Below are 23,778 nucleotides of genomic sequence, written 5' to 3' on the forward strand. Positions count from 1 at the left end.
TGATCTATAATATGAAACTTATGATACGACTGCTTTGCTCCATCAATGAACTCTTGCAGCAGGAAAACACTGAAAGCTAATTAGTGCTGCTACTAACGAGTCGCTGCCACTCAGACAAACCTGTCGTTGGTTTAACAGGACGATGCAGAACACACATGTTCTGCTTCTTTGTCACATGTATGAACACAGACACACATGATACCACATGAAGGCTGAGTTCAGTTACACACAGACGTGCTTTAATATGTGTGGTTCAGAATATTAGATACAAGTGATCAATAAACCTGGATCATCCTGATTTCAGCAGAACGAGGTCAAAATGAGTCTAATTATAACGTTTATATTATATAGTATACGTTTATTTATATTTTGGAATTAATTTAAGCGATGAAGCAGATAAACTAGACATGAGGCCAAAAAAAGTTTAAAAAATAAAAGACGTAAACAGTTGTTCAGATCATAAAACACAGAATGTGTGATTTTATTTATTATATACTAATGAAATCAGGAAGTCTGAACATCCGCTGATTTCTTAACAACTGCATATTTAATAATCCAGTTTTAACTATAAACTACACAAAGTTGTTGAACTTTTTAAACAGCGGACGGCTTTTTAACGGCAGGTGCTGGATGTGTGCTGCTGTTTGTCCAGCAGGTGGCAGCACAGGACCGTTTTTATTTCACTGTCTGTTTGTTCAACTTTTTTATTTATTTTTAAAAACTTGGTCCCTCTCTGGAAGTTCCAGCTACATGTCAGTGATGAATAATAAACACATGATATAATCTTTACGTGAGCTTGAAGCAGAAGTTCACGGTGTTACGTTTTTATAATGTTTTTTAGAAATATATTTTTGGAGCTACGTTCTGGTAAAGGCTGAACACAAACATGAAAAGCTGAAGTTGTAGATATGCAAACAGAAGAAAACTGGGATGAAATTAGTAATAAATAATCAAAAGGAAACAAACCATGAAGAATAAATAGAGCAGTGAATTCACTGGAACAAGAGCAGCTGGAAGTAAATTAAAAACCTTAATTGTCTTAAAAGGATAAAAATGAATCCATTATTTCAGGTTGGCGCTGCACAGTCAGTCAAAGTGGATTTCCCAAGTCGGAATCTGCAGCGTGATCCAATCAGTTCAGTGTTTTCTGGTAAAGGTCTGAATTAAAACACAGGCAGAGGTTAAAATTAAAAATAATCACAGTGAAAAGAGGCTTATGAATAAATAAAACCCTCCATCAGCCTGAACGTACAGCTCACTGTGATCAGACTTATCACTGGGGATAAGTCTTCATGTAGAAACACAAACAGCATCCAGGAGTTTCACCACGACGGCGCTTCAACAGACACGAACAGTTCAACTCCATCATCTCTGCTGCTCCTCTTCCATCTGACTGAACAACATTTTGTTTATGTGACTCTGATCATCATGTTTCCACGTCCAAAACAACAGTTTGAGACATTAATTCAGTTTAATAAACGGATTTGCTAAACTGATTTAAGGTTTGTTTCAGCTTCCACATGAGGAAACTGGACTTCAAATCACTGACAGGACTTCTGCTTTCTGTTACCATCAGCACAGAGGAAAAAGGACTTCTAGCTGCTGCCTCACACATCCTCCAGGAGGAGAAAGAGAAGGAGGAGAAGAAGAAGGAGAGGAGGAGGAGAAGAAGAAGGAGACGAAGAAGAAGGAGAAGAAGGAGAAGAAGAAGGAGAAGAAGAAGAAGGAGAAGAAGGAGAAGAAGAAGTTCACTAAGCTCGTTGGTTTCATCCATGACTTGAAATTGAGCAGTAACTGAGACTGCATCAGCTGTTACTGATTTACTTAATTTGTTCCTAATTAATCACTTGGAAAAGTTTAAAAGATGTAATTTCTTTTTTAAAAGAAAAATTGCAAAAACAATATAAAAAACTCTGAATGTTGGTGAAGACGTAAACAAAGCCTCATTAGTCCCATCATTAGCAGTGTTTGATCAGGTTTGTTATTAGCTGAAGTAATATCAGCAGAATGAACCCATTAGTTCAATAAAAAGTCTCTAATCTGACTAAAAACCCATAAAACCACCGTCCAGCTGCAAACAGCTCCGTCCCACAACAACACCAAACAGACTGACAGCGATCAATAAGAACTCAGAAGCAGTTTGTTTTTTAGGATGAAAATATAAAACTCACATGTTCTCTTTATTTGCTGTATATAGATAGATGTACACCACTGGAGGTTTGGATAAAAGCACACACACACAAAGCTCATGTATGTAGGACCGACACACGTCTGGAGGTGGAAAACAAAAGAAGATGTCTGATTACAAAGATAAAAAACTATCCGAGCTCTAGGCGGGTTCTAAACAGTTCCGTGTGCTGAACTCTGAGCCGCGTACAGCCGTCTGCTGCTGCAGCTGCTCAGAACCTCTGGATTCTGTACACAGTTTGTACAAAATATGAAATCTACCATTTAATAATAACACAAAAAGTACATCATATGTACAATATCAATGAAGCCATTTAGTATGAGACGTATACTAAAGGACACTTGCAATAATGACTCTATGTTGTTGTTTTTTATTTTAAAGAAAAAGAAAACAAAGCTTATGTAAAATGAAGACGAGAGCTCCAGAGAAGCCGAAGTTAAAGCCATTGAGAGAAGAACAGCAGTCGCCAGATGACTCGGGAGGATGGAATCGCTCGTCCTTCATCAAGTAGAAACCAGAAAACACAGAACTCTCCGGTGACTGTTGTTCTTCAAGACCAACGTGGAGAGCAACGGACAGCGTGGCTGCAGTCTTATTTACAGTTTGCACATTCAGTTGAAACACTGACAAAGAGTTCTGCAGGCAAAACGGGGGAGAACGAAAACCACGACAAACAGAACTCTGCAAGCATCCAGAAGCAGATCGAACAGAACCGAGGCAGGAGGAGTCTGCAATTAGGTAGAATTTACCGTCACACAAACAAGCATCTCCCCCCCAAGCTTTACTGTTTTCAGCCTTCACAGAGAAGACTGAGGAGATGTTTGGGGCTAGCATCGCAGACTCCACCTTTAACCGAAGCAGGTGTGCAGGTCAGAGGGGCCAAACAATGGTACAATCAGAGAAAAGAAAGAAGAAGTGGAATGGGACAGCGGGGCTTTAAATGGAGGTGACACGCCTCCACCGACACACACACCCAGACAGACAGCATCACGGATTTCAATTCTTTTACTAGTTTGTTGTTGTTTTCTTTTTTTCAGTTGTGTTTCTATTTTTCTTTCAAGTTTTATCAGGAAGTGCTTCATCGCTGAAGTGGTTTGGGGCGAGCACGCTGCCTCCAGCTCTACCGACAACAACAAGGCATGTGTCCGAGCGGCTGCACCTGAACGCGTCTTCGTCTTTTCTAACTATCCGGCGTTTTTTCTTCTTTCGCGCTGCTGCTCGATTCTCAGCTGAGCAAACGTCCCCTTTAGACTACAAAAGGCACTGTGAAAAGAAAGGCTCATGTTTGACCTCTTCAAACCAAACATAGCTCCTCTATGAAGCAATCTACTCTCTACCAAGTGTTTCACAAACAAAAGGGTCTCGCTTGCTTGAGCAGAGCAGGAAGTCCTCGATGGACGGGCCCGTGTTTGGACTCACGGTACCGCTGCGTGGATCCCAGACGTCTCTCTAAACTCTCGTAAGCCTCACATGAATGGCAGCGATTTGTGCTGAATGCTAATGACCACGTTAGACGCGCTCCTACGACGGCTGGACGCAAACAGGCGACTAAAAATAAATCCCACAATCCCCCTCTCATGTAACCGGCGCAGCAGACCGGGCCTTGACCGGATCTGAACTGGTATCTGTGCTGACTTATTGCCTACACATTTAAAAAGAGCTTCTTTTTTCTTTTTTTAAGAAAGGAGCTAAATGAAGGAGAGATGTTGGCACCACACGTCTTCACAGGATGGAACATCTGGAACCTGGACCTCAGTCAGGCCACTTCTGTTTGATGACCAGAACTGTGTTTTAATGCTTGTAGTCAGAGCCCCACCGACACCGGTCTGTGAAAACAGAGCATCCTGCAGAACAGCATCCTCGTGGGAATACAGAAATGCTCTCAGTAGATAATATAGAATCAGAAACTTTTGAAAGGTTGGGAACAAAAATACAAATAAAAAAATGAGAATTCGGTTTGTTTCCATTCAGCTTTCTGGCACAAATAAACTGGGCTGCCTCGTGTCGCCAGAAGGTGGCGCTGAAGGCTGCACAGAGTTGAACAAGCAGCAAAACAAGCTGTTATCCAACTGCTAAAAAAAAAACGTAAAGACAGAACGATTTGTTCATCTGAGAGAAAAACTGAGGAGTGTTCAGGAAAGTCGTAACTATTCTCTCAAGTCTGACACGAAAGAAACCAAAACCAACCCGACAAAGACGTCGTCCTCTGAAGAGTCAGGAGCCGCCTCCTGTCAGTGTAAACATTTGTGATATTGGAGCCGGTTTTTTGTGGTATTTTGCAGTTTCTAGTAAATCTTTCCTCATGTGACTACTAGTTTATCATTATCATGTCCAGCTCACTGTCTGCAGCGCATGTAGCTGAGCAGAGCGGTGCCGAGTCAAACAGCGACTTTATGGAAAGTCCACCACACCGGCCATTTAAACATCATCTCACAGACTCTTTGTGTATATATGTTTGGATATAACTAAAGAACACGTCGTGTCAGTACTGAAGCGGCCTCACGAGTCCAGTATCGGTCGGGCTCTGCTTTGCCTCCTCTGCTGGTTCTGTCCTCATAAACAGAACTGAAGCTTCACGGCTGATGGAAAGTGAAATAATAGCGAGCAACAGAACAGTCACACAGACAGGAAGCTGTTTTTCTTGTTTTGTTTTTAACTCTGAGAAGAGCGCCTGATCTACGATGAAGGGAAAAATATAAACAGCCGTCTCGTTTAAATGTCATGAGAAAAATACTAAATCTATAGAAACGACTGGAGCCGCCTCACCAACGGACGCCTTCTGCTTTTGTTTTGAGTCCTCGGTGGTGTTTGGGGGCGGGGCCTCATATTGTTTGTACAAGCACCTGACATCTATAAAGAAGAGGCGAGAAGAGACGACAGCTCAACACGCAGAACAGAACACCTGAGAAACATGACCAGAAGGGGGCAGCAGAGCGCCGCCGAAACACAAACTGACAGGACAGAGGAGGAAAAACTGGAGGGGGGGAGGAGAAAACGACAAGACGGGATCTCTGGTGAAGTTCAGGGAGCGGTGCATGTCGTGGTCACGCGGGACCGTCCAGCGCCGCCTCTGCTGGACCGGAACCGGGGTAAGGTGGAGGGAGGCGGGGATCAGTAAGGACCGAGCACCGCTTCTCCCCGAAAAGCCCAAACCAGGCTTCAGTTGTGTGGCTGTAGACATTTTGTGTGTCAGGTGGAGCTGGGACCATCCAGTTCTGTGGTTGTGCTGGGCTGGACTGAGATACCAGAGTTCTGTGGTTGTGCTGGGCCTTCGGCGGGCCTGTGGTTCCTCTGTGGATGCTGCTGGTTTTACGGTGGATCTGGCGCGGTCTCCTAGTGGCCGTCGTGCGTCGTCAACATCTCCTCGGCTCTCCGGTGCAGCTCCAAGGCCGTGACAGTGGAGATGTCTTTGGGCAGCTCCGATTTCCTCCTCATCAGCGGGCGTTCTCGGCGCTGATCTTTTTGGATCTGGACGGGGAAGGAGAACAGAAGGCTGCATGACACGTCCAAGTCTGGACACCTCTAAACATCTGTGTGTTCAGGCACTCGGATCACACACACTGCTGTCACAAACTGCACATGAAGAGCAACGATGGACAGAATAAAAAATGTAAATGTTGAGTCCGGACTCATGCAAACACATTCGTTCAAGGCAAAACAAACTACTTTTTCAGTTCTTGTGGACTTGGAAGGCAGCTGGGATGATCATTTGTGAATCATTGAAGCCATGTCTGTGTGAATAGTTTGAATAATGGCCGTAACAGAGGAAACTACGTACAGGACGGAGTGACGAGCTCTTCTCCTGGTCAGTAACATCACCCAAAGTCACCTCAAATATCTGAGCGAGCTACACAATGATCTCAGGCTGCTGGGTAGTCATGAAGCTTTCTGTTATTCAGACCAACATACATGTGCACATACACACACTAACAACTAAATATAGTTCATCTACTCATAGCTTCCCTTTGCTTCATAAAACAACTGACTATGAACACAGCTCGTTCTCATTTGGTGACCTGATGATCTGCTCATCTTCACTGATACACAGAAACAATGACACTAATATTTGCACATTAGCTCAAAGCATTCCTGCGTTTTGACCCCAGACAGTCCAGGAATGCTTCACATTCAGGCCAAAGGATTTCTAAAACATCATATCGTTTCTGTGCAAATATAAAAAGCTTGTAAAACAAATTAAACCACAATGATTTCCAGTTTCATGTAGATAAAGTCAGACTAATTCCTTGTATGTCCTCATCCATCAGTGGCAGTGTTTGGTAGTGACTGCTACCATGTGAACGGTTTCTGCTGCCCACATCAAACCTAAACCTCTGAGTCTGGTTGTTTCAAACATCTCCCTGCTACACTGACCTGTGTGGCTTCCTCCGCTACGGTTTTCTTTAGCAAGTTAACATCGTCTAGCAGCGGCCCGTCTGTCTCCATGTCCATCGGACTGCCTGATCCTATCGAGTCAACGTACGTCAGAAACTGCACAGGAAGAGGAGAAGGAAAGGTTATGAACCACCGTCTCTGTTTCCCTACAAAAGCTGGCAAAGTATGAACTTGTGGCAGTTAAGCCGCCGTTGGAGTCTCGGTCTAATGAAATACACCGACTGACATAAAACACGGACACGTCAAATGTAATGTGCCATAAAAGTGAGCACAAAAACTCTGCATCCCTCCAGGACAAGCCCACCATAAACATCTCAGCCTGCGTCTCCTCGGTTCATCTGCTGAACTGTTCTCTGGATTTAGTCGATCGTCTTTTTTGCCAGATGCTGCCGTTACTTCCTGTGCTCCTGTCCTGCTAAAGTGGTCGACTCCACGGAAAAGACATCCAGCAAGACGAGGAAAGATGCAGCCTAACACATGGCTAATACCGGCCTGAGCTCGCTTCCTGTGAACTTGTGAGTCCACGATATACTGATTTGAATGAAGTCCTTCATCAAACTCGAGGTGTGTTTGTTCAAACTGAAAGGCGCCGAATGCTGCATTGACTTTAAATCTTTAGTCTACTTTAGGAAGGTTTTAGTTTTCACATTTTTTCTTCATGCACACAAACTTATCCAGCTCCACAGTTCAACTGGTCACACCACTGGTGGGCGGTCACAGAAACTTAAAACCATGACGCACATTTTATTTATTTACTGATTCAAGTCTTCAACCAGTGAGAACTCCTGGCTGTGCTGGGTACACTGTCTCTGCTCACCTGTGGGTTCGACTTTGCGAGATTCTCAATCTTCAGCCAAGCTTCTTCTCTCTCTTTCCATTTGGCTTTCTCTCTGAGACGCAAACAAAGCAGATAGAAATCACCTCAAACACACGCTGACATCACAAAGCTACGAGGCATCACTCGTGTCTTCCATCTGGAATATGGACATGTCACTGATATTTTCTGCTCACACGATGACTTACTTGCTTTTCTCCGCCCTGAACTGCTGAGTGCAGTCATCAAACAGCTTCTGGTTCATCTCCATGAACAGTTTCAGGGCGTTGTAGATCAACCCGTGGATTGTCCTGCACACACACAGAACAGTTACGGCGGGTCACTCAGCTCTACAACATCGTGGCCAACCACCATGAGAAGCGGCCACAGAGGAGGCCTGTGCAGACACTCACTTGTTCCAGTGGGTCTTGGAGTTGCGGTAAAGTGCCGGAAACATGATGGGCAGGATCTTGGCAGCGTTGTCGCTGATCAGGCTCATGATGTATTCATTGTTCCAGTAGTACAGCGCTCGCTCTGCCACCTGACAGCACAGATTTGTAGCACGGTTACATGCAAGCACATACACAACAAAACCACAAAACACACACCTCTGCACGCTGAAACACACACACCTGAAAGTGTGGGCTCGACACACACTTGGCCAGCTGCCTGAAGAGCGGCTCCATGACTTTGACAAACTCCGAGGGCTCGATGACGTCCAGAATCTCCTCCAGCTCGTTGAGGAACATCACCTCTTTTGGACTGTGGGTCTTTGGCCAGTACTTCAACAAAGCCATGACTGTCTGCAGACACAAGAACACGCCGGATTCATTAAAGGATCAGTGACAAAGAACAAACATTAGACTGAGAGACACACGGCACATAAAATAGCTCCTTTTTTTTTCTATTAGATTTACGTCAAACAATTCCCAACATGTTTATTTGAACCAGCTGAAATCTGATAAAGCTTGTTTTCCAGCTAGCAAATTTCCTGCAACTTGTTTTGTCCTGTTTTGAGCATTTTTTTTCTTTTCATTGAAGTGACTGGCCGTGCATTGGTAAAGTAATACACGCTGTTGTATAATAGGACAAGTGCTCCACATATTTCTGATGATTAATCCAATGTTCTGTTTGAAGGCGCCTAATTAAATACTAAAACATGAACTTTAGAAGCAGACTTCTTGGGTTTTTTATTGGATTTAAGTCATCTCAGGCAGACAGGATATTCAGGGCTAATTCAATCAGCAACACAAACGGCAAAACAATATTAGCAGATGAAATCTTACCGGCTCTGTGAGGGTGCTATCCTTCTCTAAGAACTGTACCACACAGTAGGCCAGCTGAGAGCAAAGACACACACAACATGTTATTACCTCCAACATCATCAACGTGGATGTTATAATCAGGGATGCACTGATACCAGAACCAGTGTAGAGCGTCAGTCCAGTACCTACATATGTTTGTTATGTTATGTACACATATGTTTGTAAAGCTGCTCTGACGCCCAGCAGGACGGTGGAGGAGCAGCAAAGTCTGAATTGTTAACTTACTGTCAATAGAAGTGACAAAGAGCTTCTTTAATACAAGTAATTTGATTTAAAAACTGTGCAAAACCAACACAGAACAAAGTTTAATGAGCTTGCTGATGCTTTCAAACGCTAGAGACGAACCACAGTCTGTATAAAAGACAGAACCTCTGGATGACCAGTCAGTGTCCGTTCTAGCTAACATGGAAACTTCATCATCTTCTCTACGTACTGGAGCCCAGGTATGAGTTTCCAAACTGTTACCACGAGCTGAGCTGTCCTCAGTAGTCGACCAGATGACAGACGGTCTTGATCGCAGCTCCACAGAAAGTCAAAACACGTTTTCACAGCTGATCCCAGCAGGTACTGGACGCTAACTACATGCTGGCAGGTATTTCCAAAGTTTGGCTAAAGAATCCGACCTGCGAACTCAGGGTCTGTTTCAGAGACGTCGTCGTGCCCGGCAGCTCGGACCGGCCCGGGTGGGGCTCGCTGGGCTTGGTGCCCACACAACGCTCTGGTTTAAGGACAGGGAAAGTGACAGACTGGGCCGCTAAGAACTTTATGGACTTCCTGAGGGTCGAGCGAGACCATCGACGCAGCAGCTGAGCGTCTGTTTTCACGGGCGGCTGGTGACTGATGGCTGTAAGGTCGACTCCTACAGTCTCTGTGAACTGAACAAGGACGAGAAGCTCACCGGCAGCACTTTGTCAAGCCACGGCCACTAAATGATCATAAAACGTTCAGTGTCCGTTTGACACACTCAGAATCATTCCTGCTTTTGCTGAGGTTGCTCCAGCTCCCTGTGTGCATGCACTTATATTTGTCTTTCAACCCTCTGAAAACCAAAAACTACTTGTTTAAAGATGTGTTCACTTTTTTTTTTATGACAAAATTCCACCATTCATCAGAGCCAGAAACTGTCAAAACACAAAGAATTGCTGGAGTTTCCTTGAAGTACTCTTATCTGTGATCTGCAACTGTGGAAGTAAACCTTAAGCTTCAAATGATAGTATTTTATTCGTGTTCCTTCGTCTACCTGCCTCATTCATTGCCATATGGAGTCATGTTCCTCCAGTGTTGGTGACACCTGTGGACACGTGGAAACATGCTGCACGAGTTAACTTCAGGCTTCTTCGTTTTTTGTGAGACTCAATAATCAAAGAAATTCAATTTTAGTTTTGTTTTTCTTAATGACATTTGGCATTTTAACGACGTTACGCTGCACACAGGACATTTCTGAGTTCTGTCTCCTTCTAGTCGTGGTTGATGGACTTCATACTGCAGAGAAAAATGAGCCTGCAACGTGTCGGGAGCAAGAAACACCCAGAAAGTGTTGGAGCTCAGAGGAATAAAGCCTTATCATTACCTGTAGTTTTGTGTTTCTGGGCAATGTGTTACCAACACTAGCCTCCATGTCAAACGTTTCTCAGCCATGAAACACGAATCCGCCCAAAGAATGCATGTTTAAAAATCAAACTAATGCAATAAACGTGCAATAACCAGTTCACTAATGGCTGCTTGATTCAGCTCGATTCAAATGCAAACAAAGCTGCCCGACTCTGTGAGCGTCAGCAGCTTTGTCCTAATTGAGGACATTTCGGTCTTGGGCTTCACGACTCAGACGTAGAAAAGCGGCGTCACTTTAACAGCTTAGCGGATTGATGGGGATTGAAGTCCACATGCAAATGCGAGTTTCTGCAGTTTGTCCTCTCGACAAGCCGTCGCAGGTGCATCTGATGAAGTAACACCTCGCTGTCAGAACTGTGGTGGTTCGATGTGTTCGGTGTTATTAAGCATCCAGACGTAAGCACAAGTCAGACCAACGGCGGTACCAGTGCATCCCTCGTTATGAAGTCTTGTTTACAGTCTAAAGACAAACCTGTGGGTGATAAACGCTAAGAGACTTGACTTTGTGTAAAGGCAGCAGGACTTTCAGCAGGAATATCTTGTGCTCTTCCTTCAACGGTAATGCGAATCCATTGATTATGCTGTAAGAAGAAAGGAGCTCGTTAGAGGAACAACTGTGTACAAGTGCAAACAAGCAGCTCTAACTTCACTGAAAAACTGCTGACAGAGAGGAAACAAAAGCAAAACTAATGTGTGAACCACAGCCTGTCACCACAGCATCGTACCTGCCGAGTATTTCCAGTAATTCTGCTATTCCGTTATGATGCTCGGTCTCATAAATGAACCTGAAAAAGAAAAAAAAACAACAATCACAAATGTGGGTTCCTCCTGGTGACCCATTTAACACGAGTGCCGCGAATAGATCGAAACACACACTCACCTATAAAATATGTTATTAATCTGCTTCCTAATGTACGCTCGCAGGCCCAGGAACTTGCCGTAAATGCGATGCAGAGTGGTCTTTAAAAAATCTCTTTCCCTGGGGTCTTCACTGTCGAACAGCTCTAAGAGCTGAGAGCAACAAAAAAAAAACAGAGGAGGTTAGTGAGACACCAGGACGACATGAAAACGATCTAGAAAGCCAAAGAAACTGCTCACCTGCATTACAAACTTCTGGTCAATATACTTTTTGGCTATGTTTGGTTGGAAGTCCGGGGACTCTAGGAACCGTAGGAAGAACTCATAGACGAGCTGCAGGAGAAAAGCTCAAGTTTAAAGACTCGTTTATTGATTCTCATCAGGTCAGAGTGAAAAAACAGGATGTGTTTCTGCGTGCCGCTGTACTCGTGTACCTGTAGATGTGGCCACGCAGCCTCTAGCGTGGGCTCGTCTTCCTCTGGGTCGAACTCGGCACCGGTGGGGTTGGACGACGGCGGCAGCGTTCTGAACATATTCACAGCAAACTGAAGAACAGACAGAGAGCAGAAGGACCGCTTAGCCCAAAGAGTTTCAGGTAAGACGAGCAATTCCTATCGATACAGAAACTCTAAAACAGGGTTTGCAAAGACAGACGCAGCAAAGGCAGGAAACCCACAGAGCAAAATAACAACAGGAAGTCAGACAATAAGGTCAAACACACAGACTGAAGCTAGGATAAAGTGCAAAGACAAAAGTCACAACAACACAAGGTCATACAAACAAAATAAGAACCTTAAGGAAGTCTAGAAAAATGGGTTTTTAGATGTGATTTAGAGGACGTCTCATCTCCTCAGGCAGGCTGCTCCAAAGCCAAAGGACTCCAACGGCAAAAGCATCTTTACGGTTAAGCTTCTGCTCACATGGGGTCCAATGTTCTGCCCGGTAGCCTGAGGCCAGACCCAGATAAAAATGATCAGGAGAACCTTAATGTCCATTTTAAAACCAACTGCTAAGCCCAGGTAGAGTCTCGATGCTGCGTTCTGAACCAGTCGGAGGTGAGACAGCGACTCTTGTTCTGGTTTCACTCATCGTCATGTTTCTGCTTCTCCAGCTGCCAACATGGTGATCAATGACTCCCAGAATGAGTGGCTTCCTTCCTATCATTTCTAAAAATGTCCCCGCTGTGGGATTAATGAAGGCTTATCGTATCAGAATTACAGGATCAATCTGTTGACTATACAAACAGAACTATGACAGTGGAGCTGCTGGACTACAACAGTGTGTCAAACCCCAGTCTGGCAGCTGCTGCCTTCCTCCTCTAAGTGCTGGAGAAACCATGATGTTCGTGTCCTGAGCGAGCAGGACCGTCTGCTGCAGCGTCTGTCCAGGTGAACTGCTCGACTGGTTGGTGGATATGCTCCCAACAAACTCTCATCAGTCGGACGATCTCAGGTGTCATTTTCAATAAGGAGCTGCTACACTCCAGGATTAATCCATTGTTTTGATGGCAAGACAAACACACAGACGTTGTCACAACCTTGAACTGTCTCATCCTAATGCAGGTCCAGCTTATTGAACATTTACTGAACATTTACGAGGAACTGGCTCCAAACTAACGGATCCGAGTCAAGAAGTCGTCGCTGTGGCTGCGTTTTATGTCCAACAAGCTGATTGTAAGCTTGCAGGTTTGTATATCACAGCTCAACAACAGATGAAAAACCAGAAACTAAGTCTGTTTTTACCCCCTGACGTTACTTCACTGCTGTCCTTGAACATGCTGGCTCTGACTAAACTCACATGACGGGACCGTATGACGTTTGCTGCTCTGTTACTCTCTTTGCACCGACTCATGATGATCCTTCGGGCAGTTCAGGTTTTTAATTCAATCTTATTTTACTTCCAGCTGTTCTTGCTTTAAATGATACCTTTAAGTTTTACATCTTAAATGCTTTTTTTTCTTTAACTTTACTAACTTCTCCACCTCATATTTTTATTGCCATTGTTATCCAAGTTTCATATTTGTGTACTCATATGGGAAAGAAGCCCTCCATACCTCAATGCATTATGAGTTTATGTGTTTAAGGTACGGAGGGCTTTATTCCCATACAGGTTGATGGATCTGTAACTTGTGTGTTCCTCACTAGTTCTTGTGCTGCTGATATGTTCCTATTTGAGGAAATCCTATGAATATGTGCAGCTGGTTTGCTCTCGGTCCGTTCTAATCGTTTTAGTTTTAAATAAGCAGGTTAAAATGGTTTAATATACCACAAATACTAAGAACTGTTTTAATGTATTTATCATAAGGCTGCAGGTGGAACATTTCAGAACATGCAGATTGTTTTTTCCCAGCAAATCAACTGATTGGTCGATGAGCAGGTACGATTTTGAGCCTTAGAATAAAGAGAAGTTGAATGCACACACTGGAGGCTTATCTTCTGTAATACCAACATGTGTTTTAGTAAATGCACGCTGATCTACATTTACCTTTCATCTTGCATTTAGCTGCACTCTGTGCCGTGTAACCTTAAAGTCTGGCTGTTTGTCTGCTCTATGTGCTACCAGGGATTGAATGTTTGCTTCTCCAACACATCTGACACCTGAAACAATGAACACGATGGAAGAAATCGGAAACACTTCAGCCGCAGTGTTTGAAAAGCAAACTAGACACTTAACCCACAATCGTACCATTACTAACCAGCAGGCTGTCGGGTTAGGGTTTGTCACGCATACATGAACTGAAATCATGGGATACGGCAGCTATTTACTCTGTGATCCTCTAAACGGATTCTCATCAAATGTTATTTTGCTTTTTTAGGAATTTGGTAGCTGTCCGATCCTCTTACTGTCCAAAACGGCCTCGACAGACAAATCGTGAGAAATCCAAACCTGCATCCAAAATGTCGAATGTTTTCTTTATGAGGAAGAATGAATGAAAAATAGATGCTGGACATTCTGTCTTGTGCTGCTCTGAGATAAGAGGCTGTTTCAGTGGAAGTGCAATCCCCCAAAACCGGGAAGCATCCGTCCTTTTCCCTCCAAGTCCGTTCTCACTTTCTAGCCAGTGCATTTAGAGAGTCCCTGGAGAGCGCAGCCGAACCAGAGGTCAAGACGCGCTCACCATCGTGTTTGTATTCTTAGCAGAAGGCCTTTCTTACGTCCCCCCTGAGGACGGGACTAATGGAACAACTACTGTGGTGTCATCCAAAGGTCTGCTAAAATACAGCTCCGGAGCTTCAGCACTGGGGGCTTCTGGGACAAAATAATGCGCACAGTGTTAGCATAAGAATACACTCTTTACTGCCATAAAGGAGTTTGTCGTGGCACTCTCCGTACTTTGATGATGAAAGCCATCAGTGAGCTTCAAAGAGCCCTTGTCTTGGAGGGGGCAGGCGAGAGGGGGCTGCCAGGAATAAGAGTATATTTTTATGCTGATTTGGCAGCTCGGTTGCATTTTCTGCCGCGCTGATCAAATAAAGCCTCGACAAGAAGGACGGCGGGGGGAAATTTGCACCTTGATCATCTGCAGTTGACCATGTGGCATTGAGGCAGGGCTTTGATTAACATCAAAGGCTTTTTAATTTGGCTTGGGAAAGCAAATCTGGCACCGCAAAACGCATCCGAGATCACGACCTGAGAGGAGCACGTTTCCAGTGGACGTACAGTAGCAGCCGGACGAGTTCAGAGCCGCACAGGTACAAACAGCTCAGGAGTCGCAAACCGACAGCACAGATCAGCCACGGAAACACAAATGGATCACTTAATGGTTCACCAATGATTTAAAGGTTTTAAACAGATGCAGCGGGTTAATGCGACACAGAGCTTTGGGTTCAAACTGAGGGGGAGAGACGCTCGTGTAGAGTTTCCTATGAGAACCAAAAAATACAAACTCTGAAACCAGTAAATATCTCTGACAGCAGAAACCACAGCATTTCTCATCCCACGCTGCAGGAAAAAAAAGCCCACGATAAAGAATAAGACGTACCCTTTTAAATAGACATCCCACTGAGGTTAATGGAATAAGAAAAGCAGCAGCGACAATCTAATGAGTCAGAAGGCTCTTCAAGGTCAGCAGCGTTCAGCGGAGGCTTTTTCACAGGTACAGCTCACAGAACTCTACAGACAATGAGAGAAAATCCTCACCTCGGTGACACACCACAGCTCATGAACATTCAGCCATTAATTGAAGAGAGCATTTTAAAAACCAACCAACCTCCTGAACCGCCGCACTTATCAGAGACACACAGCCAACAGGGAGGCCCAGTGTTTTATATAACCTAATAAGTTTGATGGAAAACTGGCGTACAGCAGCTGCAGAGTGAAGCCACTAGTTAGGGTTATCCATCAAAGGGCTCCAACCAAAAATCTGTCAAGTGCAAAGTCTAAACATTTTCATTAGTCGCACCGGTGAGCCTGACATTTAGCAGGTCTGCCTGTGTGTCTGGGCGACCCGGCCCGCTAAATTAAATCACTCAGTGGGTAAATGTGACATTAAAACGCCTCATTTTAATGGGACAAGTTTTTGGTCAAACACCTGTCTGAGCTGCTGCAGCAACTGATGGAGACTAAAAGCTTCTCTGTGCACACTCAACTAGCAAACTGGAGCTTCAGAAACCAACCAGGGCTACACATCTCTGCATGCACCAGTCAGCTCTCAAACTGTGGGAAACACTGAGGTATGACAACACAATGCATTTACTGCAAAGAGTGCAACCAAAGAGCAGCTCAGAAGAGAGGTTTTACTGAAAGAGCGTCGACTTTCCTGTGCCGTGACAGACGCATCTCTGACTAAATTTAAATCCTGGATAATCCTGATCCTGCACCTTTATTCCCGTTTACAATCACTGACGTACTAATGTGTACGTGAACTGCCAACAAAATGTATTGTTCAGACTGAAGATTTGGCTGCACCTAAATTATGACCTGGCAAGAGATTTAAATTTTAAAAAAGTTAGACACATCAGTACAGTCAGTGTAAAAAGGTGTTCACTTGTGGGAAACACTGACCATGTGATGAATGTTCCTAATGCAGAACTTCAGATTTCAGTAAACTGAGTTTTATGAACATTATGATTCTTGTAGTACAGTTATGTGACAGCTTTTGTAATTGTGAGTCACAAATCAGTTTTTAACACTTTATATTTGTCGCTGTGAAATCACTAAACAGAAAAAAACCAAGATCGAGTTCACATTTCTAAAGATAAGCCGAGCGTCCTCTTTCTAATACTGAAGCAAATTCCAGCGCTGAGATGTGAAACTGAAACACAGACACAAACCTGTTGCTTCACCTGCGTTGACATTAATCACAACACTGTGACACAAAACGCTGATTTCTTTTCTGCCAGGCCTGAGGCATGTTAGATGTGAGTGACTCTGGCTTAACACTGACCATGTGGACCACCTCCGGGTAGATGGGCTCGGTGATGACGTTCCTGTTGTGGGTGATGTACTCCACCATCTCGCTCAGCGCTGCCCGTTTCACCTCCTTCCATTTCAGGTCACTCAGCGGGTCGGAGACAAAATCGAATAGGACGCAGCACTGACGCAGCTTCTGGATGAACAGCTTCTCCTGCTCCGCGGGGGGAACGTCTGCAAACGGGGAGAAAAAGAAATGCGGGAATTAATAGGTGTGCCGAGACTTTGCATTTATCTGAAAGGAACAGAAGCGAAGCGTCTTTGCGGGGCCGAATGTTAATGATTTCACCATCAGATAGGAGAGCGCCGAGGTGCAACATTCAAGACAATAATTTATCAGAGAGACTGTTCCTCACGCTCACAGCTTTCACAGACTGATGGAGGTTTTTGTGAAGCAGTCGCTCTGATAAATGACCATCAGACTACCACACAGCTGATAGATGCATCTGTGTGTGTGGGTCCTCACAATGTCTGAACAAGTTGGAGAAAATATCTACCTGTGACTGGAAACACAAACACTGGAATTGGCTTCGCGATATATTTTTAGTTCATATAAAGTAAGACGTGCTGCAAAATGTACGACATGTGGCTGTTAAGTAATGAGGTGATAGTCAAACATCAGTGCATTACTCCTTCATGCTCAGACAAGGTGAATATTTAGTTTTTTTGTCTATTAAAGCATTACCTCACTGATCAGTACCGACACAAACTCATGCTCGACTGTTTACATCCGCTGTTACGCAGGTGTCGCAAAAAGAGAGCAAAATTTGTGTTAGGACGATTTTGAAAAAGGTTCTTAAATAATAATCGGTAGCATTATCAATCAATAATCAACTGATAACACGAGCCGAACACACGGGACGTTTGCAATGGGCTGAAACACTCTGAACTCAGGTCAGTTAGCATCACAGAAGTCGTTGTCATGCTGCCTGTTGTTAGCTAAACCCCCACAATGCTCTCTGCTTGCTACAGTATAAAACAGTAAGAGGCTCCACCTGCAGGCCCAAACAGGTACTACAGTTATTTTGCAATACATTGTCTGACATGCAAGTAGCAAATACATATCTTTGGAGCGTGTGGAGCCACGGGACACCCCACACTCCCCACGCTAGATGTCACACAGTGCATACACACTGGATCCATATTATTAACATTGAACTATTCTGTATTATCTGATCGGGGACAAAAAAACAACTTGACAGGGACATCCCCATTAACTATGACACATTCAATGATGCTTTTCAGACTAATTTGGTTGCAGACGTCTGGGTTGGTGCAGCTATCAGAATGTTGTACAGACTCTGTGTAGGAGTGAATATCAGTCGATCAGTCGTAGGCCACACTTCTTGCCTTGCATTCGATGATAAAAGCTCAGTGTGACCTACATGGTGGTTAACACTTTGGTTGCGCTGGCTGTCTGCTTCAAATGCCAAGAAGAAGGCATTGCTTGTACAGCCAGTCTAGTTTTAGAAGTTCAGGATTTTACCTTTTCAAAAACAGAACAAGGGCAAAAGTTTGGAAGCACGATTCATTTCTAAACTCTTTTATCCAAACGCATCCAAAGCTGTGAACTATTAAAACCAAACTCTATAGTTTTTCACAGTGTTAGGAAGCCTGTGTGTTGCACTCCAGGTGGTAATGACTTCAAAGTGCTGCTTAATGCCACCACAATCAGGCTCAAAAATCAAATGTAAATGCTGAATCAATAATTTAACATGTCAAAGACGGTGCTACCACCACATTAATGATGCACAGCTCCTTCATCAGCCTTCGGGAATAGGGAGACACATTTATATCATCATTAACTCGCAATTTTAAAAAATCATTACACGTTCTTGCAGCTACTGCACTCCACACAGTGAGCCAACCTCCACGCGTTACTGCCTCTAGCAAATCAATGATTCATGTTAAGGATGAGAACACTGTTACTCAACACAGCATGCATTTAATTTCATCACCTGTATTTACTATTAAATAATGAATGCATAGATTGCATAACGTCTCTTCAAATGGTACGTTTTGTTTGATTTCATTAAGATTTTAATCAATTCTCAGATTCTCTGCGGGTTAGCGCCAACAGCAAGGCACACAAAAGCTCTGGAAGTGTTTCAAGCCTCTTCCCAGGAGTCCTGGAGGGCTTTCCCAATGAATGCATCCAAACTTCTGCAAAAACACAAAGTGTATAAACAAGCAAGAGAACTTCAGAAGTATGCCAAAGGTACAGGAAACCGTTTCAGCTATTTTAAAACAGCAATGAAGTGGTGCTCTCCCTCCAGCTCTCGTCAGTGCTCAGGAAGCAGAGAGTGCATCAAGTGTAGTTGACTTGCAGCTTTTTTTGGGACGATAGGACGCCATTACTATAATCAGTCCACCGTGCACCGAGCAGCCAGCAGCGTCACACACTCCGCTGTGGTTTAAGTACTGCATTGGGAGACACCTCTTTGACTCAGGGAGGAACTATTTTGCTTCAAAATGATCTAAATGTCAGCAGCAGCCTGTAAGCGATGACATGAGTCAGCTTCTCCGGTAAATGAGCCTCAGTGGGTCCGATTCCCGGCTACCAAAAGTACCCTGAAACCAAAACACATTCATTTTCATCCAACCCGGGATTAGTGACTAAAAACTAAATGTCAGCTCATAAAAATCTACCTGTGGGGCAGCATTAATCTGTTGGTCACGGCCGGCGGTTCTCGAGTCGGCCTCGTCCCCCCGTTTAACAATCTGCCTGTGTACCGCGGGTCACCATGGCGACGGCGCGCTGACACGGGACTTTGGACCACGGCGTGACCACCGGTAATCAGAGATGCACGGAGGCTGCTGCTGCTGGTTTTACAACCGAGTCGTATGTGGCTGATTTACTGATCCATCACAGAGATGCCAAACTGTAAATCATGAATAATACCAACTGGGAGTAAAGAGGAAACCCAGCCAGCTCACGTGAAGTCAAGGCCAGTCACCGTCTACATGGAAAACAACACACACCCTCCCAAAGTGCTGCCCATCAAGAATACGTTTCACAAATCTAATTAAAACACTGGGGTTAAAACCCAACACTGCTGGAGGCAGAAACCCAATAAATGCATCCCTGTGTCATTATGCCAAATAAAATGGAGAGATGACATGATGTGAATCTATATGAATGAAACTGAAATAAATCATCCATTGTAATGACGGGGCAGAGCAGATAAGGTTCTTTAAACTTGTGATCTGGGGCCGAGTCCTTGTGGAGGACTCTCAGTGTCCTCCTAGTTAGTTTAAAAAGTAACAGCAGCAGCAAACCTGGAGCTTCTTTCACACTGTGACGGTTAAACTGTGATTCATCTACAGTCTACGTGTGTGCCAGACTGTGGATGGATATCTGTACGGTCTGGTACCACACCAACGACTTATTTAGGAGGTTGTAATTAACGCTATTCAGAGCACAAAGCGTCAACAAAGACACGCAGCTAGTGTCTGAAGAAAACTTTGTTTTCAGGTTGCAAACACGGAGGTTCTGTTAACTAAGAGTGTGCACCACACAACAACACCACACACGTGTTCACCACAAACACACACAAACCTGCACAGAAGGTCACACACTCCTCTGACTTGCATCAGACTGGCTCTAAATGACAGTGCGACAGGCTTAACCATCTCTTTAAAAAAACACATCAGACATATAATCATGAGCTTCCAGGTGACGTTAAAACGTATCTGGCAGCTGCTTTTCATTTAATAACCGACCAACACTGTGATCTGAAATGATTAACTTACAGTATTTTGTGCATTGACCTGTTCTGAGCAGCATTAAGATGCACCTGTACCTGTTATCAGAGCTGACACCAGTAAAACTGCTCATACTTGGCACTAATCGATGTGCTGGAGGCTGTGCACACAGACTTTCCCTACACCTCCACACCAGTCCTAGCTGGGACTCAACAGCAGCTTTTCTGTAGCCTACTTACTGATTTGTCACACCGAAAACACTTCTTACTTCACAACAGCCCGACAGATCGCTCTAAAAAGTATTCGCGTCTTGGGTTTCCTGCAGCGGTGAAGGAGACAACTTGTTCTTTGAGCGTGTGTCGGCCTTTAGGGCTTGTTTGTGCAGCGCCAGCCTCAGAACAACAGGCCAACACATTACAAAACAGTTTACAGTCTATATTCAGACACAGTGCAGAAGACGGACAAGCAGGTTTTCAGTAGTATCACACTTCAAACAGGATCTACACGACCACATTAGAAGGTCAAACAGCTGGCAATTTGCTTCACCCTTGATCTGAGAACCCTAATGGAGACCTCTGCTATGTTCCTGCACTAAGCTTATGTAAGGCCCGGTGGAGTGTGTGTGCTTATATTCTCACTTCCTTTCCAAACAAGCTGCAGTTTTCAGCTGTGTGCCTTCTGAGAGGAAAGGCATCGTAGCATTTTCTCTGTTAATTACTGTACCACTGCTCAGCCTGCTGCTTCTTTAGTGCATTTTAACAAGTGTTTATCCTTGTTTTGACACCGACAAGTAAAACTCTTCAATGCCAAAGTGAAAAACAGAGCTCTCAACCTGACTTAACTAAAACAGTGTCACAGCAGTCACCTGTTTCACAAGAAAGCCTCAAAATCCTCCCAAAATACACTTTTTAAAAGAATGTTTTACCCGTACACCTGTGCAAACCTGAGACATGCCAACTTCCTTTTAGGTTAAGTAAACTTGCTAACGAGCTGAACACGGGTCCACCTCTGAGCACCTCATCTCATCAGCCTCCGAGTGCCAGGAGGTCCACCAGCTCCTGTTACACAACAGCACTAGGGTTTCTGAACAGGTCTAAAATATTAAGAGACATGCTGGGCAACCGCAGACTTCACACACGGGCATCTCTGCATGGATGGGCAAATAACCTTTACGCATCTAAAGGCTCCAGCTTGCACACAGGAAGCCGGGCATGAACACGAATCTTGAGTCCAACATTGTCTGCTGCTGAATTCCTCATGAAGCGATTCACAAAGTGTCCCTGAGGACTGATAGTTTGCACAGACACGGTTAACGCAGGCTATGCAACGCAGATTAGGGCAGGTGTGTTTGTGCTTCCATCAATCGACGGATTTAAATGTCAGGAGGCCATTTTAACACCCACATTAGCCACAACATGAAACTAACACCTCTGTAATAGTGGCAAGTTCATGCTTTGTGCTTCTGCATCAAGAACTTTTCTTTTGTTTTTTAAATAGAAAGTTTGATCGTCTCACCTAAATTCAACAGGTGCAAACTACCATGAAAGCAGAAACTGAAAACACAAAGTGTGGTTGCCTGAACAAAGTGTGCTCCCTCCCTGAAACATACGCAGCCTTCGACTACGGATCCTCCGCCCTCCGTTGCTTTCCCTCCGTGCACGCTCGTGTAAGGCCGTCCAAGTCTCTCAAGACAAACTTCATGGTGTTAAAACCACCACAACCCTGTGTCCCCCCATCACCTCCACCTCCACCTGAGAGACGCGCTCCTGGTCTGAGGGCTGAAGGACTCACCGTGGAGGTGCACATCAGCGTCCCCTCGTCCAGTGATACCAGGCCCAGGACAGCCATCAGAACCTTCAGCGGCTGCCCTCTGAGCACCGCCAGGTTTTACCAGCTTTTTATGTTCATGTGTCTCATTCCTTTATCCCTACTTAGTTTTATTTATGCATGACAATGTTCTTCCATCTTGTGATGCAAATAAAAAGCACTTGAATGAAATGTCTGAGACTGTTCCATCAGTGTTTATATTTATGTTACATGGATGTTTCAGTGGGATTTTTATGTTTATCAGGTTTTTCTTACACAGTATTTGTTGCATTATAGATTTTTATAATTTTTCTTGTTTTTGCACGCTGCATATGTTCTACTCTAAACTGCACATATTGCACATTACATATGACAGATATTCTCATCTCCTCGCTCCAAGTCTTCAGGATGTTTCAGTCCTGCTGTGACTCGTTTCATGTTCAGTGTTTGATGTGGGGGTCCTGTAGCCGCTAGAACTAAATAGTTTCCTACAAAGGATCAACAAAATCGATCTGAAACTGTTATTGTGATGATCTTTGGCTACGTCACCCACCCTGGCATAGGCTGCAGGTTAAATATTCACCGTCATCTGTAGGTGGATTGCAAAGAATGCAGAAAAAGCATGAGCCTTGAATTTGTTGCGCTGAAACGCAGACACACTGTTAGCATTCATCCTGAATCCGTTTACAGTTTCCAGTCCAACACGACTGCATCTTCCAGCTCCAAGCACGTCTGAGTAAACAGTAACTCAGAAGCCTGCTGGAGCAACAACAAACAAGAGAACTCAGGTGTGTCAGATTACACTAGATACGAGTATGCCTTACAATACAGACACACACAGACCAACGACAAGCTTTGACCTCACTTCCTATGACATCACTAGTCTTGATGGGGGAGGGGAGACTCCAAACTCGCACTCTTTCCTCCCTCTCCCTCCCTCCCTCCCTCCCTCCCTCCTGACTGAAGCTAAGCTATGCAACGTCTTGCCAAAACCCTTCCTCGTTGACATACAACACAATCACCTGCTTCCTCTTCCAAAAAACACTCGTGCCAACAACACAGCAGGATAAATGCTCTCAGTCTCTCGCAGCAACTTTCAGAAAAGTCACCAAATGCAAACATTTTACTGTTTAAAATCCAAATGAGTAGCTGCAGCTGCTACATGACAACAACGCTGTAGCCCATCTCCCCCTTGACACACACAGACACAGCAGCAGCAGCAGCAGCAGCAGCAGAGGTAAATATCCAGTTTCTCACCTCTAAAATGCATGAGGGCCACGGGCTGGAAAGGCCCATTGGAGCTGAGTGCATCCAGAACCATCCCACTGGCAGGTCTAGTACATGCCAACATCAGTGAGCTGAGGCAGGAGACGGGGGAGAAGAGGGCAGCCCAGGCTAAGGCGAGGAGCCAGCCTCCATTTTAGCACGAACACTCGGAGCAGAAAATGAAGCTCCCCTGCTGCTGGAGGGAACCAGCTAGTTAGTGATGTCATCCCCCACTGCAGCCGCCCGGTTGGCTGGCTGCAAATCACATGGGCGGGCTGTCAGAATAAATAAACATGAGGGAAGGGATTGGCTGGTGGGCTGAGGGGGAAGGGGTGGGACGGGCGCTGTGATTGGGGCGCGAGCGTCGACATCTGTCAGGAGTTTTTAAAGCATGAACTACT

General features: G+C 44.6%; 1 protein-coding gene across 7 annotated transcripts in view; it reads right to left on the minus strand.

The window, feature by feature from the left end:
- Positions 1–2,139: 2,139 nt before the first annotated feature.
- Positions 2,140–23,778, minus strand: part of LOC103369946 (serine/threonine-protein phosphatase 2A 56 kDa regulatory subunit gamma isoform-like) — a 36,576-nt gene continuing 14,937 nt past the window's right edge. For 4 of the 7 annotated variants that reach the window (XM_008298806.1, XM_008298805.1, XM_008298807.1 and 1 more), the window contains 13 exons: positions 16,575–16,774; positions 11,623–11,733; positions 11,429–11,521; positions 11,211–11,341; positions 11,056–11,115; positions 10,803–10,911; positions 8,681–8,734; positions 8,027–8,197; positions 7,808–7,935; positions 7,604–7,705; positions 7,398–7,470; positions 6,560–6,676; positions 2,140–5,656 (listed from right to left, as the gene is read on the minus strand). In XM_008298806.1, coding sequence (XP_008297028.1) covers positions 5,522–5,656; positions 6,560–6,676; positions 7,398–7,470; positions 7,604–7,705; positions 7,808–7,935; positions 8,027–8,197; positions 8,681–8,734; positions 10,803–10,911; positions 11,056–11,115; positions 11,211–11,341; positions 11,429–11,521; positions 11,623–11,733; positions 16,575–16,774 — 1,484 coding nt within the window. In that variant the 3' untranslated portion in view covers positions 2,140–5,521. Of the gene's footprint in view, positions 5,657–6,559; positions 6,677–7,397; positions 7,471–7,603; positions 7,706–7,807; positions 7,936–8,026; positions 8,198–8,680; positions 8,735–10,802; positions 10,912–11,055; positions 11,116–11,210; positions 11,342–11,428; positions 11,522–11,622; positions 11,734–16,574; positions 16,775–23,368; positions 23,573–23,778 lie in introns of those variants that run through there. The other 3 variants (XM_008298811.1, XM_008298812.1, XM_008298810.1) reach the window with 3 other exon arrangements.

This window comes from Stegastes partitus, unplaced genomic scaffold (genome assembly GCF_000690725.1).
Source record: "Stegastes partitus isolate 25-593 unplaced genomic scaffold, Stegastes_partitus-1.0.2 Scaffold1352, whole genome shotgun sequence".
NCBI classification, from domain to species: Eukaryota; Metazoa; Chordata; class Actinopteri; family Pomacentridae; genus Stegastes; species Stegastes partitus.